At 37.5% G+C, this 18,694-nt stretch overlaps 1 protein-coding gene across 3 annotated transcripts; it reads left to right on the top strand.

The window, feature by feature from the left end:
• The first annotated feature begins 2,595 nt into the window (after nucleotides 1-2,595).
• LOC119889635 (nuclear GTPase SLIP-GC-like) lies at nucleotides 2,596-17,618 on the top strand. 3 transcript variants are annotated; one of them, XR_005442125.1, is made up of 23 exons: nucleotides 2,596-2,857; nucleotides 4,082-4,163; nucleotides 4,633-4,745; nucleotides 4,933-4,980; nucleotides 5,308-5,341; nucleotides 5,462-5,548; nucleotides 5,948-6,038; nucleotides 7,709-7,925; nucleotides 8,046-8,261; nucleotides 9,691-9,897; nucleotides 9,989-10,158; nucleotides 10,486-10,576; nucleotides 10,654-10,729; nucleotides 12,115-12,236; nucleotides 12,539-12,712; nucleotides 13,142-13,293; nucleotides 13,439-13,556; nucleotides 14,694-14,802; nucleotides 14,891-15,024; nucleotides 15,280-15,353; nucleotides 15,477-15,555; nucleotides 15,632-15,674; nucleotides 15,794-17,618. XR_005442125.1 is itself a non-coding variant. In XM_038700457.1 (23 exons), exons 2-22 carry the CDS (start codon nucleotides 4,097-4,099, stop codon nucleotides 15,663-15,665), a joined length of 2,421 nt encoding a protein of 806 aa, XP_038556385.1. In that variant the 5' UTR covers nucleotides 2,597-2,857; nucleotides 4,082-4,096; the 3' UTR covers nucleotides 15,666-15,674; nucleotides 15,794-17,618. The 3 variants fall into 3 exon arrangements, 2 of the variants coding, with proteins under 2 accessions (XP_038556385.1, XP_038556388.1); XM_038700457.1 differs by having other exon boundaries at nucleotides 2,597-2,857; nucleotides 15,272-15,353; XM_038700460.1 differs by lacking the exon at nucleotides 9,691-9,897 and having other exon boundaries at nucleotides 2,597-2,857; nucleotides 15,272-15,353.
• Nucleotides 17,619-18,694: the final 1,076 nt, after the last annotated feature.

Below are 18,694 nucleotides of genomic sequence, written 5' to 3'. Positions count from 1 at the left end.
CAGTGGGTGACAATGAGGAGGAGGAAGAGAAGGAGAAAGAGAAAGAGGGACAGAGAGGATGAGCTGCTTCAGCTTCTCAAGGCAGACATGAGGTTGCAGAGAGAAGCAGAGGAGAGGAGAGCACAGGAGAGCAGAGAGAGGATGGACAGACTGTTCTCTCTACTAGAGAGAAATAAATAAAAAAAAATTTTCAATTCAAATAAAATATTTGTTAAATAAATGATTTTATTTTCTGTGGTCTTTATAGCTATTAGTATTTACAACATATTTACAACATTTAGACCCTGGTGATGCTGCTGGACCTGGATGGGCTGCCACTAAAAAGACCCTGGTCAGCAGGACATCATCTGGGGTGGTCTCCAGAGTGTGTTGCAGGTGTGGATGCATCTCTCCACTGTCCACCTCATCGTCCATCAATGGGTTTGCAGAGCTGGTTCAATCGACAGCTGCCATGTCACTAAGATGTTTTAGTAAGAGGCAAAAATAATAAGCATTGCACACAAAATACTAATTCACAATCTTATTTTGACAAAATAAATCTCTACAAAATATTTCAACAGGCAAAATTGTTAGGATATGAATAGGAATTTACCGATCTTTTACTTGCCTGTTAAAAATATTGGTGGTCAGGGAGCACCTCCTCCAGGGCAGACACCTCTGCAGACAGCTGGTCACGCCGGGGAGCACCATTGACCGTCTCCAAACTGTTCCCTCATCCTCTGCCACATCCTCCTCAGGCTCATCCTCTGGGGCCACAATGTCACCAGCCCCAAGGCAGATGTTGTGGAGGATGGCACATGCTGTTATGACCTGAAATGGTTAAAAATATATTTCAGTCAAAAAAAAACAACATTTATGCTTTTTGATGAATCAGTCTGTTGATTTACTCATTAGTATAATTTAAAAAAATACTCACGTGAGGTACAAAGGTGTGGTGCACCTCCAGCGCTTGCAGGAAGATTGCCTGGAACCTGGTCTTCATCATCCCAAAAGCACGCTCTATAATGGAGCGTGCCCTGGAGTGATGGCTGTTGAAGCGCTAGGCTCCCACACCTTGTATTGGCCTCTTGTAGGGAGTGATGAGGGGGAGTCGGTGTTGGAGGCACGGGTACCCTCTGTCTGCAAGGATGAAATGCCCTGGAGGAGGATAGAGTTAACTCCTGTACAGTGGTCTGTAGCGGAGCACTCTGGAGTCGTGGACCGACCCAGGCCAGCCCACGTAGGTGTCAATGAAGCGGCCCTGATGGTCACAGACAGCCTGCAGGATGATTGATGAAAACAGTTTCCTGTTCCTGTAGCACTGACCATCAGGGCCGCTCGGTGGCTTGATGCGGACATGGCAGCCGTCGATTGCTCCAGCTGCTGTAAAAAACCACGGGATATCGGTTGTAATTCTCCTGGGTCTTCGGTAGGTGGATGACCTTGTGGCCACCACCTCCTCAGTGACTCTGTGGATGATGCGGTGAACAGTGGATCGAGGCATTGTAAACACTCTGGAGACCACCCTGTATGATGCCCCACTTGCCAGCCAGAAGAGAAACACCAGGGTCTCAATCGTGGCACCTCAACCATGTCTCTGTTCCTGGTTTAGGAGGCCCAGTAACACCCCCAGGGCCTCCCTGCTCAACTGGAAATTTGGTCGTGTGTCCTGCTGGCTAAAAAACCTGTCCAGCACAGGAGCACTAAAATTTATCCTGCAGTACAGGGGCCGGGGCTGGTTTAGGGAAGGAGAAGAACAACTGTTCTGTGTGTAGAGAATTTAGTTAGATAAGGCTTGTATATCTTTCTATTCAACTTGCTTTAGCTGATCAATGACAAAAACAGTGTCAATATTTTAATATTAAAGTAAGGTTAGGTTTTCTTTAAATATGAAATTATGTTGTTAAAGTGAAATGGCAGTAGCAATAAACTACTTAACTGTGGTTAACATCATTGTTAGCTTTAGGAAGCCTATAGTACCTAAATACATATAAAATGTAACATTTCTTAGTTACTTTCCCCCGTATTTACCTGGCCAGGGTCCTCTCACATCCTGAGATACATCATGCGGGGGCGCCGGGGGTGAAGTATCTCTAGTTCCTCTATTAAGAGGTAAAATATTAAAATTAAAATATTAGTCTCCATGCCGGTGGACCGCAGCTGTGAAGGTCGCTAGGCGACAGAAGCGGCGCTTCCCCACTCATGGGTAAGGGCGGGGCCAGTTGGTGACGCAATAGACAGTCCTCCGTAGACCAGACCGTCTCGTATAAAACGGTCGGTTCGGCCTCTTGCGGCCCCTGAATTGAGACACATCTATAAATGTCTCATTGTAAGGTAATAAAAACATAATGGTTCATTCTGTAAGGTCTTTACACACCACTGAAAACATAGTTATGGGTCTTATATGTATCTATCTTATATTTATATGTACGTTTGTACAGTTGCCTATATAGCCTACATAGGCCTATGTATGTGTGTGTGTGTGTGTGTGTGTGTATAAGACAGACCGACAGATATTAATTGTCATGCATTGTCTGTGACATATGGAGTTGCCAGCCCAGCCCAGGGAGGGTAGAGTAAGGGCTGTGCTGACTCCACAGTGTCACCCCCGCATTACACACTTCCTGGACAACCAGTAGGAGTCTCCAGTGCAGCAATAATAACAAACATACCTCCTGTCACGTCTTATCCTTTTAACAGTGGTGGAAAGTACATTTTCGTCAGTACAGTACTTTAGTTTTGAGGCAGTTTTCTGCCTCTGACAGTTGCAGTTGCCACTTGAACCTGCTTTGTGGCCAGAGAGGAAAGTAAGCTGGCGAGAGGCTGAGACAATATAAAAGGAAGAGCTCAAGTTAGCAGCAGTGAAGAGGAACAAAATGTAAGTAGCCTACACAAACTTCAATGCAAATTGATATAGCCTATGTAAAGCCCACTGTTGTATTTATCACTATTTTGTATTTATAACCCAGTCATTAATATATTATAGATTTATTATTTATACAATGTAGATATAGGCCTACTCAAAATCGACCTTAAAAGGAGAACTTCTCTGTGTGAAGTTTGTTTTACTTTTTTTTTTTAAACGTTTTAATCCACAATGTCTGTAAAGCTTAACCCATTTCTTTCTTTTATGTCAAAACTGAAAAAGGAAGATAGATATAATTTATATTGCTTTCAGTTCAACAAGGCTAATCAGTTGTGATAAATAATACAAAATACATCTACGCTGGTCAATAAAACTATAAACTAAAAGTTTCATGTGAATGAAAATTGCATTTTGGAAAATAAATAAGTAAACAGCAGAGCCCAGTCAGCAAGAAAAAAATGACAGATGTCAGTTATTTGTGTCGTGAACTCATATTTCCTAAATCATACATAAATAAAATAAAATAAGTCATGGGCACCTTTTCACGTTCCTTTTAAAACTGTAGTCTACTTTTACTCTATACTCAGTATTTTCTTTAGGCCAGTAATCTACTTTTAATTTCGCTACATTTTTCATTCATACCTTCATAACTGCGCCAGTCTGTCATCCAGGCTGCGCGCAGTTACGCAGATCAGCCCTGGTCTCGGGCGGTTCTCACAGTCACAGAGTTCGGCAGATTCAAACATTTAGAAAATCAGGCAAATGTCTTTTCAGTCTAAGGCTTTAATGTTCTAATAATACAACTGAAATCCAGTGAGCGCACACCATGGCACTGGTGGCCGTGTTGGAAGCAGCCTGCGTCGCTCTTTAACAAGCCGGCAAGTGAAATACTTTCACTTTCCATTAACGGCGTATTAAAAGCGTCTTTAGTCTCTGCAGAGCAAATGTAGATTACACACTGTAACATCTAAGTCTGATGATCACTGTTCTAATTGCATTTTGGAAAATAAATAAGTAAACAGCAGAGCCCAGTCAGCAAGAAACAAATTACTGATGTCAGTTATTTTTGTGGTGAACTCATATTTCTTAAATCATTAATTGGCACTTTTAGTCTGGCATTGTAAGTTTCGTAATCCAATTCTTGGCTTTCAGCTAAATTGAATTGAGCCAAACTGTCTTAAAATATCAAGCAGTAATGACTGATTAAAGATTTATGATTATTTGATCACCTTCCAGTTGCTGTTCTTGGTCATGGATGATTTTGTTCGTAACAAATTATCTGAATGGGGTCTCAGTGAGTGGATAGAAAGATTTGAAGGTAAAGTATTGCAATTCTTCTCTATTGGGCACAGGTATAATACAAATTTGGAATGACCTAACAATTCTGAAACATCTAAGCGTCTACTAATACAGACATACAAATGCTGCAGCATTTGTTTTCAGTACAATTCTGATATATCCTTGACAGACATTTTAGGAAAATGGGGAGGGAATCACAGTTGACAAATTCTGGCAATTCTTGTCTGTCAGTCAATGCTGATTAAGCCTATCACTGCTAAGTAAATCTCTCTGTATTTCTCAGTATACCAGAGTTTTATAATATCTGGTATACTGATAAAATCTGTGGCATCATTCCCACGCTGGTGCAGGGAATGAACTCGGTATGGCTTTTAAGCATGTTCTGACAGTGTCTCTGTCTTCCCATGCTATTTCACTCCTTAGGAAACAGCAATTTGAATATTTTTCTCATTTTTGCATGACTAACATTCACTGAATTTTAATTACAGATGAAGAAATTGATGAGGAAATTTTTCACTGTCTTGATGATAAAGAAATCGCTAACTTGATCCCAAAAATAGGACCAAGGTCAATATTCAAGACAAAACTCAAGTTTTTACAGGTAATGTTATGCACTGTGAACTACACTTTATAATAATACTGTATTTGTCCCGTAATCTCACTTACCTAGATACATGCCATTAATGAACTTCTGTTAAATGATTTGATGACCCTCACAAAAGTTAATATCTTATTGACAATAATAAACTGTCTAAGGATTTAAAGCTGTGATTGTCTTTTGTCACCAGAAAGAACAAAACACAACAAACCAGGAAACAGTTTGTTTTGACGCTCAAGTAAGTTAATAAGTTTCATTCAATTAGGTATCATCTTAAGGCCAATTTACATTTCTGTGTCGAATCTACGGCGTAGCCTGTAGCTGCTTTCCCTATGCCCGAAATAGATAGGTTTGGGGAAATGTTGTATAATTTGATTAATGCTTACATTTGTTTTTTATGTATTTTTGGTACATTTAATAGGATGCTTATTTATTTATTGAGTATTTTAAAATTTCCGTAGCCTATTCAATGTCAGACACTTTCCTTGATATGTTAAAGGATAAATCCTGTGTGAAAATGTCTTGATGAAATATGGGTTTAAGAGTTAAATATGTTCATCCTCAGGTTTGGCCATCCACCAGTGACTCAAGGGATAAAGGTGGGATACACACTAGCTAAATGATTACATGTAGTGTTCTTTGATGTTTTAATGTTGTAAGAGGCACATGCAACAAACTTTCTTTTTTGCCTAATTTTCTATTTTAATAAATCAAATAAGGAAAGAGGAAGTTAGATCTCCAGGGCGAGTCCAGCAAATCACCCTCAAGAAAAAGACGACATGACATTGTAACGGGATTACACCTAGGTATTTATATTACTTCCTTAACAATTACATCCTACAACCTACTAAGGCTAAAACTTCTACATAATATCTTTTTCTATGTCTTGGCCACAGACAATACTTTATCACTGGCTGTCCAAGGTTTTATCAGAATCCTTCAATATGTTACATATGCCATAAATGTATATTAATCTGCAGGTTTCCATAGCAACAATGCACGTGTGCTTCTTGTAAAACCTTAACTTTCTTTAACTGGGTGATGTTTAAAACCCAGACAATGTTTGTATCCTGTGGTAAGTGGCCATAGTATGAGCCTGATGCTACACTCTTAAATTGACTTGGCAGAGGAAGTGCCTCATTGACTATTGCTGTTTACTGATACACTTGTTCATGGTTCAATAGTTCTTTATTTTACACTGACAGAAAAAATCAATCCATCTGATGTGAAAATCGTCATGAGATATGTCAACGAGAGAATACCAAACCAAGAGAACAGGTTCAATAAGTTCCTGAAGTAAGTATTAAGTTTTCCATATTCCATATTGTTTGTTGTATGGGCAGGGGCTAAGGTTTTGTTTCAACATTGCAGAGGACCGAGGACACGTTTTTAGTGGGGTGTTTGGGGTCCCCCAAGAACATTTCGAACATTTAACACTCTATTTTCTCATGTTTTCTGTAATGCTCCAATTGAAATCAGTTCCTTGAACAGTACAAGCTTTTTAATCAACATACCAGTTGCACCTTAATTCCAGACACTGCTTGAAAATCCTCATATTCAAAACAGCATGAGTTACAGACACCAAAGGCCACAGAATGAACACATCCTCTCATATATAATGGGCAAAAGTATCAAAAACTTCTGACGGCTCACCTGTGTACAAGTCTTCCAAATGTTCCATATGGTTTCATACATTACATTCCATACAGCTGCCTTTAAACTAGATCCCTCCCAAAATGAAATTTCAGAATGAAGTGCTTGCAGGTCTTTGGTTTGGTGCTCAAGAGCCAGTTTTGTCAATTTTTCTATTGACAAAAGGTGTTTCTTGGATTATATATATAAACCTTTATTTAAACAGGAAATGTCCCATTGAGACACAGTCTCTTTTACAAGGGACTCCTGTATAACACAAATAAAACACAAATTTTCAACCATAAGTTGAAAAACAATACATTACGTAAATTAAAATACAGATTTACACAAAGTTTACAAAATATTTACATAGAAAAAAATGTAATGAGTTTAAAATATACATATAAACAAACGAAATAAGGACTAAATGTAGAGCTCTACCTTCTGTTAATTAAAAACAAGTGCATACATCAGTCAGAATGTCAGATATTCTAAGCAGCTAAGGAAATTAGCACACCAATCTTAGACTGTAGTTCATTCCAGGACAAAGGGTCATAGTAAGACAGACTCCTCTTTCCTGCTTCGGTCCTCATTCTTGCAAAGTAGTCCATCACTAGATCTTAAATGATATGTACTTTGCATATGAACAAATTTATTTCTCTCTAGTTCTCTAAGAGCAACCTCCCTTGCTCGTGCCAACAGTTACGGCATTGCCTCTGCACCTGACATCTGCACTCTTTTTGCAGACATAGGCATTTTCTTACTTAACCCCACACTCCCTGGTGGCGTGGGAGAAGGAGTTCTCCTGGGCTTCCCTATACTTTAAGCCTTTTAGCCTCTGCCGGGATACAGAAACCTCTGACACACTTTTAATGTTTCATATTAACCCTCCACCATTGTGTCCCTGAGCAAGACACTTAACCCCTAGTTGCTCCAGAGGTATGCGACCTCTGACATATATGGCAATTGTAAGTCGCTTTGAATAAAAGCGTCAGATAAATGTAATGTACTAACATAATTATATGAATATGCTTACTTACATATAGCATGCAAATAGTTTTGTCTAATAATGAAATATACTGATTACTTCTGATATGCAAATATGTTGAACGCCAACTCAATATAAAAAACTTATAGGCACATTTATGCTCAATTATTATCTTAACTTTTGGCCTTTGTGTACATTATTACTCCGTTATATTGGAAACTGATTTTTGACGCAATATACCCTCAATTCTTGTTCTACAGTGTCTTCCAGAGTTTGACACATTCTTCCAGTTTTTGTAAATTTTCCAAATTAATCTATTAATCCATTATAAATTCTTCTACAACAGGACTAAAATCAATGATTTGGAGACAGACAAGAGGGAGCTGGTTGGTGTCTTTGGGAAAACTGGGGCTGGAAAGAGCTCTTTGATAAATGCCGTCATCAGAGAGAAGAATCTCTTGCCCTCTGGCAGTGTCAGTGCATGTACCTCAGTCATGATTAAAGTGGAGGCTAACATGCTGAACTCAAAGTATGAGGCAGAAATTGAGTTTATTACAAAAGAGGTAAAATGTATTGAATATGTTTATTTACTTGATGCTATTTAAAAAGTTTTGATGTAGCTGCAAATTACAGTTGTTGGCTACATTACCTTTTAATAAACTAAACATAATATTACTTTTTAGGAGTTGGAAGAGGAATTGTGGTACTTTAAATTCCTTTGGGATAATGCAGATCAGGATGAGGAAGATGATGATGCTGGTGACACTACTGAAAAGCTGTCAGCGCTGTATGGAGAAGAATGGAAAAACAAATCCCTTGAAAACCTCATGGATAACAAATATTTCAGTGATATTCCAGAATTTCTCCGATCCAAGAGCAAGATTTTTACATGTGAATCAGTAAGAGAATAAATCTCATTTACTCAGTATATGGCTTAATAGAAAGCATTATTGCCTGTCTGACAGAGTGAAATGTTTAGAATTTTCCATCATTGACAATTAAGTAATTTACCCTCCATCATTGTGTCCAAAAAGGTCGTATCAAGTTTAAATGCCATTGACATGAATGCAAAATTTCTATTCTTGTATTAATAAATCTCAATGCTGCTTTTGACCCAGTGGGCACACCTGTTCGACAAGTTGAAAAACTGGATTAAGCTCCCTGGTGCTGCCACTTTAAATACAGGACAATAATAATTTTATCTTAATTGACAACCTTACTTTTCAGCAGGTCAACACGACCTGTGGAGTATATATAGGATGAGGATAATTAGACACGGGTGATCACAATCAGGGAGATACAGGTGCAACAATCAAAGACAGGAAGTAAAACAAGACAAGAAAACAGGGACAGACAAACAAGAAACACTGAAAACACACACCCACAACACCAGAAATGTGACAAAGTATAAGATAGAGAATGACAGGAATGCTACACTATAAAAGTGTGTTTTAAGAAGAGACTTAAATGAAGAGATAGACTTTGCCATCCTAACCTCCTCTGGAAGGTTGTTCTAAATTCTGGGGACCCTGATGGCAAACGCTCTGTCACCTTTGTTTGTAGTCTGGACTTCAGAACATGGGCACATGGGGAGTTAAAGGTTCCAAAATATGGTGATAAGTAAAACTAACTCTAAAATGTGTACAAGCCACCAGTACAAAGATGACAGGACAGGTGTAATGTGCTCTCACTTTCTGGTACCTGATAATAAAATTCTGGCGGCTGCATTTTGGATTATTTGAGAGGTGGAAGACCTAGACCAACATAGAAAGTCCTGTCTGTAAGGCATGACTTAAAGGGGATCTAGAGCTAATACTCTCACCAATTAACTAGATTTTTTGAGTAAAGAAGTTTAAAAATTCATTGCAGGTTTCAAGAGTAGGGTCTACGGAAGGGACAGGGGAACATCGATAGTTTACAGTTTACATTGTTAAAAAGGACTTCTGGTTTAAAAATATTAGATTCAATGAGAGTGGAAAAATAGGCATATCTAATGTTTATAACCTCTGCATTAAAAAGCTCCATCATGGTGGCCAGGGAGCTTAGAGGCTTTCCACTGATGCTCTGCTTTACACCATTGGTACTTTAGAGTACACATGTTTTCATTTATCCAGGGCTGGGACATTGTGAATGGTGCAATTTCAGCTAGGATTGAACTGCAGTTGATATTGAAATTTGTTAGATGTCCATCCATTGATAATAAATGTTCTATCTCACAGGGGATGGTGTTAAAAGCTCTAATAATTTTATACTACTTGTAAAGCAATTTGAATGCAATTGCCATGTGTTATTGTGCCATGTGCCTGAACTTTGATTTATCTATTGCAGGCTAAAGAGTTATCTGCAAAACTTGTAAAATACACAAGAAGTGATTTAAAAGACAGAGACAGTACAGAAGTAAAGAGGTGGTATTGGCCACTAGTGAAGTGTGTGACTGTCAGGGTGCCTGGGAATGATCTTCTCCAGCATGTCACACTTGTGGATCTTCCTGGAAATGGGGACCGTAACAAGAGCAGAGATGAAATGTGGAAAGCGGTACTTAATTGACAGCCACAGCAGGTTAGTGTGCATTACTGTTCACCGATACTTAATTATTCACAATTAACTTGTTATTATGTCCCTCCAGGTTGTTGGGAGATGTTCTACTGTGTGGATTGTTACTGACATTAATCGAGCAGCAGCAGAGAAGGAACCCTGGGAGATCCTGAAAATTGCCAACAGTAGAAATGGTGGAGTGTGTCAGTTCATTCACTTTATCTGCACCAAATCTGATCTTATTGAAGATTCAGATGATCAGTGAGTGATTTAAAATGCCTAATACATATATACATCCAAATAAGACACTGACAAGACAATTAGACACTGAAGCGGCAGCCAAGAGCTCAACAGAAGTAAACACTACTGCATATGTTATTTTTACTTTTTTCACTCCTATTATTCTTGTTCCTCTATTTGGTAGATGCTCTTGTTAAATTGTCTGTATATATATAGCACCGTTCTAATCTTCTGACCACTTAAAGCAGTTTTACACTACATCACATTCACACACATTTACAATTTGGGGTTAAGACTTAAAAAAGTTGGAATTTCCAGTTTTAGTGCACAATGTATCTTTTCTTATAGTTCAGCAGCTGGTGTTCGTGCTCTCATATTAAAAAGAAACAATCAAGCCAAGGAAGAAGTGAATAAAGAATTCAGCAAACTAAAGGTTAAGGTGAGTTTTATAGACTGACCGAAAGTGAATGCAAATGCAGTCCGGCCTTAAAATCTTTCAAAACATTTTTTTTCCAGAAACATTTCAGAGATAACTGTTTCAAAGTGTTCACAGTGAGCTCCAAAGAGACCCATCTAAGCCCAGATGAAACTGGTAGGTGAAGTCTCCAATATGAGCACTAGCTCAAATACATATTTTGTTTTAGTTAGAACATGAGCACGAAACTGCCATGGATCTATTGTTTATGCAAGGAATTGTATTATTCTCTACATTCTTTGCATTTGCAAAATGTAGTTGCCATTCCCTTCTGTACATTATTACTTCTTCTTTGAACGTACGTGTTCAACGTAGTGATGAGTGGCTACATTCTACAAGAAGAAGAAGAAGAACGTGGTGACAAAAAGCTCTCTGTAGAGCAGTTTGTCCGTTTTAAGCTACTGTAGAAACATGGGTCCGCAACATGGCAACATACATGTAAGGGGGATGCACGGTTATGTAGCGAGAAATGTGTCATTGTAAGGTAATAAAAACATAACGGTTCATTATGTAAGGTCTTCATACACCACTGAAAACACAGGTATGGATATTATGTTGGATTTCTGTCAATAGATCCTCAGAAATATTACACACTGAACCTTTAAAGACCATACCTTAACCCAACAGGAAGTTCGCCATTTTGAATGGACTCAGCAAACGGCGTGTCTGTGGCATAGCACATCAGTATGTTGTTTGTTACAGGCTGCGTGCTTCAATGATCTCCTCCAGAGGTTTAATCAGATTGTCTTCAAATTTGGGCAGTGCAATCTGAAGACCTGTGTGATGCTGAATTGCAAAGCATTTTAGTCTGTGGCGTTGGATTTTGATGTTTCACCATGAAAAAGGAAGTCGTTTGTAAATGGACTGTACATGGTCATATCTGCCCCAGGTGACGTCTACAGTACATGCCAATATTAACTCACAGTCTTAGCACCACCTACTGGCAACAGGAATTAGCATGTTTTATACTCTGTTGTACTTCTCCTTGCATGTTGATCCTAATTGGCTCAAAACTGTCTCAGAGTTGCATCAAGACCTTGAAAATGCTATACTGTAAAACTTGTGAGTTGTCACAGTGATGTAGCATTGAATTCTGATGCTTTGCCATTAACAATTAAACAGTTGTAACTGGACTGTACGTGTTCAAATCTGCCCCAAACTGCAAATTGTTTGAGTCCCACCCTGAAGACATCTACTTGCCAATATTCATTCATAATGGTAGCGCCACCTACTGATTGACGAACTCACACAACAGCTATGCAAATGTAGCACGCCCTGATGTGCAGGGGGTACAAGGGCCCACTCATCGCCTCTTGCAGCTTAAATTTATTTTAACCTCTTTAATTCAAACAAAAAATACTTTTTGGATTTTGACATTTAAATTTCAAATATAGTCACAATTTTGCCTTGGCTAGAAGTCATATATATGGAACACATCTGTGTTTTGCATTGTCCTTGACAAATGAACTTAATAACAAATAACGTCTTTTTTTTTTTTTCAGAAATACCCAAACTTCAGCAATTTCTGCAACATCTCAATGACTGTCACTCAGAAACATTAAACTATGTATCTGGAGCTTATGAGATACTCTCTCTGATTCAAAGGGCCCGATGTAGAGAAGTGGTAAGATCAAGTAATTACAACCCCTTTTATTAATAATAATGGCAATAATGTTGACAGAAAATGATAATTAGTACGATTACATTTTCTACTTTCAAATTCACTGAAAACATGTAAATTCAAATAACTGATTCCATAAATCTGTGTAGAGTAAGTTTTGATCTCTGTGTTATTTCGTCATCTCTATTATCACACTAATAACAGGATGGCCATACTCATGACAAGAAATACACAATAAATACTTTCTTGAAAAAAACTGCCAATGAAGCAGCAGTATACATACTAAATGTGTTGTTTGATTTCAGGCTGACAAAACAACAAATGTGTGCACAGATCTTGAAGAGGACATAAGACATGAACTTGAAAAAGTTAGAAAACCCATGGAAGAGGCTTGTAATGCTTTTGAAAAATGCCTTAGTAAGGGGGTTGAAAAATCAAAAAGTTCATGTGAACGAGTCTTGAAGTCTGTCTTACATCCTGTACGTATTTAGATTATTATCACATCAAACCAACTAATTTAGCACTTAAATGAATACGTTAAAGGGTTAGTTAGGTTTTTTAAGTGGGCTTGCATGAGGTTCTAATCCATAGTCAATGTTTTACTGCAGGATATGGAGGTTCAGTTCCCACCAGAAATGGCTATTTGACAGCAAGTTAAAGCAATGAATATCTTCTAAATATAGTGTATACCTAAACTAATAATACTAACTAGGTGGTCTTTTTTTTGGCTATAATACGTTATGCTGCTGCCCGACTGCTTCTCTGAACTGAGGGAATGCCGACTGCAATACACTGAAATATGCTGACTATGGATAAATACCTCATACACCCCTACTTAAAAAAAATACAAACTAGCCCTTAATTGTTTTTCCATGTTTTTCTTATATTTTTCTGGTGTGTTTCAAAAGGTATCAGGTTGTGCTTTTCACAAGACATTGAGGTCTGTAGTTGAGAATAATGGTACCTTCAAACCAAAAATAGGGAAACAAATAAACCTCAATGCGGAGATAGCTGCATGCCTGACTGACAGCATTAATGAGGAATTCCTGAAGACCTTTCCGTAAGCAACTACTTAATAATAATTATACAGTTATACAAGTTATGTAACATAATACATATACAAATTACAAAAATAACAGTTTTAATAAATACAGACTTGTCAGTGCTTCCTTCATGTAACATTTCAAATTGTTAACATATTTCAGAAATGAAAAAAAATGCGGACCATTCAACGGGGTCATCAACATGTTTGCACTTGACACAAAGAGGCTGATTGAAAAGCACAAAGATGTCAAACTGCAACTGATATTTCTCAAGACGGAGGTAAAAGATGAGAATAGTGCCATCCTCTCCATTGGTCCAACATCAAGCTGTTTGTCCAAATCAACCCAAACAACAAGTTTGTGACTAAGGACTAGAATGAAGACTAAGTGAAGGAAATACATTTTTTTTAAATGTATTACTGTGAGTTTGAGGCATGTGTGGGGAAGATTATGTAAAGTAAGAATGCTTGACCTGTTAATAGATTAAATTTATCAATTATCAAAATACAAAGTGGGTGAACAGAAGAAAAATGTAAATCAAATCCATATTTGGTGTGACCACCCTTTGCCATCAAAGCAGTATCAGTTCTTCTAGCTAAATAAGGGATTTTGCAGGCAATAAAATATTTCAGGTCTTTTTTGTTGCTGATTACGGCTTGCAGCTGGATGGAAATCAAAAGTCCATATTTCAAAACGTTAGAATAACAAATGTATAATACAGAAATGTCAACCTGAGAAGAGCCTTTATTATCTCTGTCTGGTTCAATACACACAACCACAGTCATGGGGAAGACATCTGACTTGACAGTTATCCAGAAGACACTCATTGACACCCTCTGCAAGGATGGTAAGCCACAGAAGGTCATTGCTGAAAGGGCTGGCTGTTCACAGAATGCTGGATCAAAGCATATTCATGGAAAGTTGACTGGAAGGTTAAAGTGTGGTAGGAAAAGCTTCACAAGCAACAGGGATGACCACGGCCTTCAGAGGATTGTCAAGCAAAGCCAATTCAAGAACTTGGGGGAGCTTCACAAGGAGTGGACTGATGTTGGAGTCAGTGCACCAAGAGTGACCACACTCCTAAAGCCACTCCTGAACCAGAGACAATGCAGGAATTTGTGCAAAAGGAGCCCTGACCGAGTACTAAGCGCATAAATGAACCTTTTTCAGAACTTTTCAAATTTTCAGAAGGTCGAAATGTCTGCATTATACATTCTTTATTCTAATATTTTGAGAAATGGATTTTTGATTTCCATGAGCTGTAAGCCGTCATTATCAAGATGAAAACAAAAAAATGCTTCAAATATTTTACTTTAAGTGTAATAAATCTAGAATATATATGAAAGTTTCACATTTTGACTTAAATTACAGGGGGAAAAAATAACTTTTCCTCAATATTTATATTTCTCTCTCTAAGGAAGAACAAATTAAGACACTCCTCAACAAAATCATCCGGGTGTATAAGAAAACAATCTACAGCGATCTTACGACGACAATTGAGGAAAACATGCAAGAATGCTATGAAAGTAAGATAGAAGATCTTGACATATCCAACTTGACACAACAGTAGTTGTACATTCATCATGATCGTCCAGAAATTGTGTTTTATTGTAGAAGCTGCAGAAAAAAGAGGACACAACTCTCTGAAAAATATGCGCAACAGCATTGAGAAATACGTTCGTGATCCAAAGAACACCATGTTTGAGCAGGCTAAAGATTTTATGTTGAGCCAGCTAAGATGCTTGAAGGTTTGTCACATTTTTTAATACGTTATCTGATGGTAATGTAGCAAAACATGTGCTGCACAAAGTTATCTGCATTCTAGGTCATCATTTACATAAAGGTTTTTCTATATTCAAGCGGAATATGTGTCATTCTGAAAGCTGCTTTTGCTATGAAAAACACTGCGGGCAATTCATGTAGGATTCAGTTGATCTTGAACACAATATTTATCTGTGTGAGTGAGAATTGATGAAGATTTTGATGTTGAATTAGGAGTACAGCCTGAAGATACTGGAGGAAACAATGCAGAAATCAATCGAGATGTCACTCAGGACAGATTGCGACTCACTCCCAGGTAGAGGGAACATAAAAAAATAAAAACATGATACTGTAAATATTTTATTGAAATTTATATGTCAACAAATGTCCAGTGGTGTAAATTAATGGATTAAACAATACTTTTTTTTGTTGTTTTTAGATGTAACAGTGGAGCTTGAAACGGTGAAGAAATGCTACCATGAACTGAGAGGGAGCCCAGATGAAGAAACACTAATTTGGTAAAAACTTTGTTAAAATGTTGCTCTGACTATGAGCTGTTCTGAAAAATGCTAACAATGCTTTTAATTACACTAGTGCTGATCCACCTGGTCCAGCAGCTGCACCGTGACACATGCAGGTACGTTTTAGTGAAACTGATGATCCAAACTGAACATTCAAACAGATGATAGATGATGTGACAGGCCTACTGTTTGTCATCACAACCTGCACTGTTTATCTCTCTGGTGGATGTTTCAGGTTTGCTCGGTGGAAACAGCAGAAGTCTGATTATCCACTGAAGCTCTCTGCGTTCACACTGATTAGAGACATGAGGCCTCTGGATTTGGTCTCAACCAAGTTCTTATCTCTGTTCCCTTTAAGTGTTGTTTTAATGTGTACATTGTGTTTACTTGTTGTGAATAATATGCAGCAGCATTTAAGATTTTAGGGGGGGTAGGACATATTTGCCTTAAATTTACTATAGATCAGAGGCAGACAGAATATGTGGGGACAGAGACAGACACGGTGGTGACATGGAGCAAAGGTCCCCAGCCATAGTCAAACCACTGATGTTGTGGTTTTCATAGAACAGGTCTTTTACGGGACACTAACCTTGAACCTTGATTACAGAACGTATATAGGTGGATTTGACGAAGACTTTAGGCTTTTCAAATAATGATCTTGATCTTTTTATCTTTCATGTTCAATGACAGAACTGTTGCTTGCTGCAAAATAATGGTTTGAGTGTGTTCACATAAAATAACTATATGATAGTAAAAAAAAACGTTGGTTTCATCATGAAACTTTACTAAACAATTGTTTTGTTTGTTAGATTTATGATTTTCCATCCTTGTTTTTACTATAAACTCGTAAAAGTTCTTACCTAAAACTCTACAGTAATATGTGTCAGTTCCCGTACACATATCTATATTACACTACCACATTAATTTTAGTAACACATCACAAATACTAGCAATTTGGGGTCAAAATACTTATTGTAAATATATTGCCAATGTATAAGAAATTATACCATAGCAGATCAGGCATGTTAATAGGCCCATTCACACAGTAGCCTGATGTTCGTACACAATGTATCAATGTGTAAAAGCTGTGTAAAGTTGGCAGCTTTGTACACACTCTAATTTAATCTTGGATTCACACAGATTATATACTGTACATGTTGGCCAGATCTGGATTTTGTCTATGCTATATTTTATTATCAGCATTATTATTTTTTCCCATTCATCAACTCAGTCATGTAAAAATTTGAAGACTTAGGCCAGATGAAAAAGCTTGAACTTTTCCCAACATGTTTATTTTCAGCAAAAATAGACCCCAATTAGAGTACAAAAGTTTCTGTTATCAGAACTGAGACCTGAGTTGACATGACATGATATAACAAATGATTTTCAACTCCTTTTGGACCTCCTTTTATAGCTCTGTTTCTAAGCATTGTCTCATCACTTAGCTCTCTTTCCTGGTACCTGGTTCTGGAGATGGCCAAGTGGCTGTCACTGTGTCTTTTTCTTATCTTATTGCGGACAGTCAGTTTTTGTTTGTTTATACTTTCTTGTGTACTCACACATATATTCCCTATTCTTATCTATTCACATTAAAATGCATGCAAAGAGGTAGCTTGGAGCCAAGACTCATCATGCAAAGGGAGTCATTTTTAAACCTTAAAACATATTAGAACTCATGTGTATATATAGTGTTTCTTAGCCTATATATAAAAAGAGTGGCCAGTAGAGGGGTTTAAACAAAAGTGGCTTGGACTGCACTATATAATAACTTCATCCTATAACCTAAAACATTAAGATAGTAAAGATTTTACAACAGCTCCCTGAAAGTGCTTATAAAGGGAGCTCTCTATGAAACAGTGCATGCAAGGTTTACTGTGTGTGTTTCTTTAGTAATGTATTTTTCATGTTTCAAGTTTTTTCTTAAACATTCACTTGCCTTAAGGGGGCAGGAGAGTGAGCAGTCCATGTATTTTCACAATTTGAAATGCCGCACAAATGAATGTCAAGCTTTGTGTTGATATGTGTGATAGGTGTATTAAATAAAAGAGTACAGTACTGTGTGTGCCATTCATCACTTGGCTATCTATATATATATTATATATATATATATAAAATAATGACTGCTCTCTATATCCAAATAGGTTCAGTAGAGGTGTTGTTGTTATTGTCATTTGGGATTAATGGTAATGGGAGGTTTTCATGTTAAGAAAGTGCCTCTTGCTGATGCAAGAAATGGAACATGTGGACACACAGATGACAGGGAGAATAAAGACAGGCATTGTAAGGACTTTTTTTAATACAGCTTTTTAAATCCGGGAGCTTATCACCACTATTATCAGTTCCTCTCTTATTATTGTGTAAGAAAAAGTATAACATAATACAATTCATTCATACGTATTTTCCAAAGCAGCAAAGTTTCTATAAGTTCATACAAATTCTAATACATTAAAAACGTGACATCCTCATTGAAGGTTACTGCTGGTGTTACTCTGGTGTTGAATGCAGGTTAAAATTATCTCAGTAAAAATTAGAAAGAAAAGTGGGATCGCAGACAAAAAAAGAAACAGCAATATCACTGGCATCATATCAAGTAAACACACACATACCCATGTAATGTACCCTGTTTACCATGTCACTGTCCTTGAATGACTTAAGGGTTAGTTCCTCTTCAAGGCAAACAGTTTGCATTATTTTTGCATGAATTTGTCTGTTTTGGGTGTGTGCCATGGTAAGCAAACTGCTGTTTTATAGTGCACCAGGAAGTTATAAATGATATGTACACACGAAGACTTTCAACACACAAACAATTTGCTAAGAAAGAAAACAATTAATGATTCCTACGACAGGAAGTATTGATTTTGTGATTGCAAAACGTACATGCAACACTTGCAAATTTGTGTAATAAACACTCATTTCTGCATTAAAAAATCCAAGTCAGAGCAACTGTCAACTTTATAAACCTTTCTTACAGATACATGATAATCTGATAAATTAATAAAGTTGTCTTCTCTGGCTGTGTATTGTTATCAATTGCAAATGAATTGCAATGTGACGCTACGACATTGCAACTCCCATGAGTACTACCAGCACATAGTGTTTGCTCATTGGTCCATTCGTGAAGCCTATTGTCTTGACC

The sequence above is a fragment of the Micropterus salmoides genome, unplaced genomic scaffold (assembly GCF_014851395.1).
Source record: "Micropterus salmoides isolate LMB-PRFRI ecotype aquatic unplaced genomic scaffold, ASM1485139v1 Ms_hic_scaffold_10, whole genome shotgun sequence".
Lineage (NCBI taxonomy): Eukaryota > Metazoa > Chordata > Actinopteri > Centrarchiformes > Centrarchidae > Micropterus > Micropterus salmoides.
This window is presented reverse-complemented; position numbering and strand designations above follow the sequence as displayed.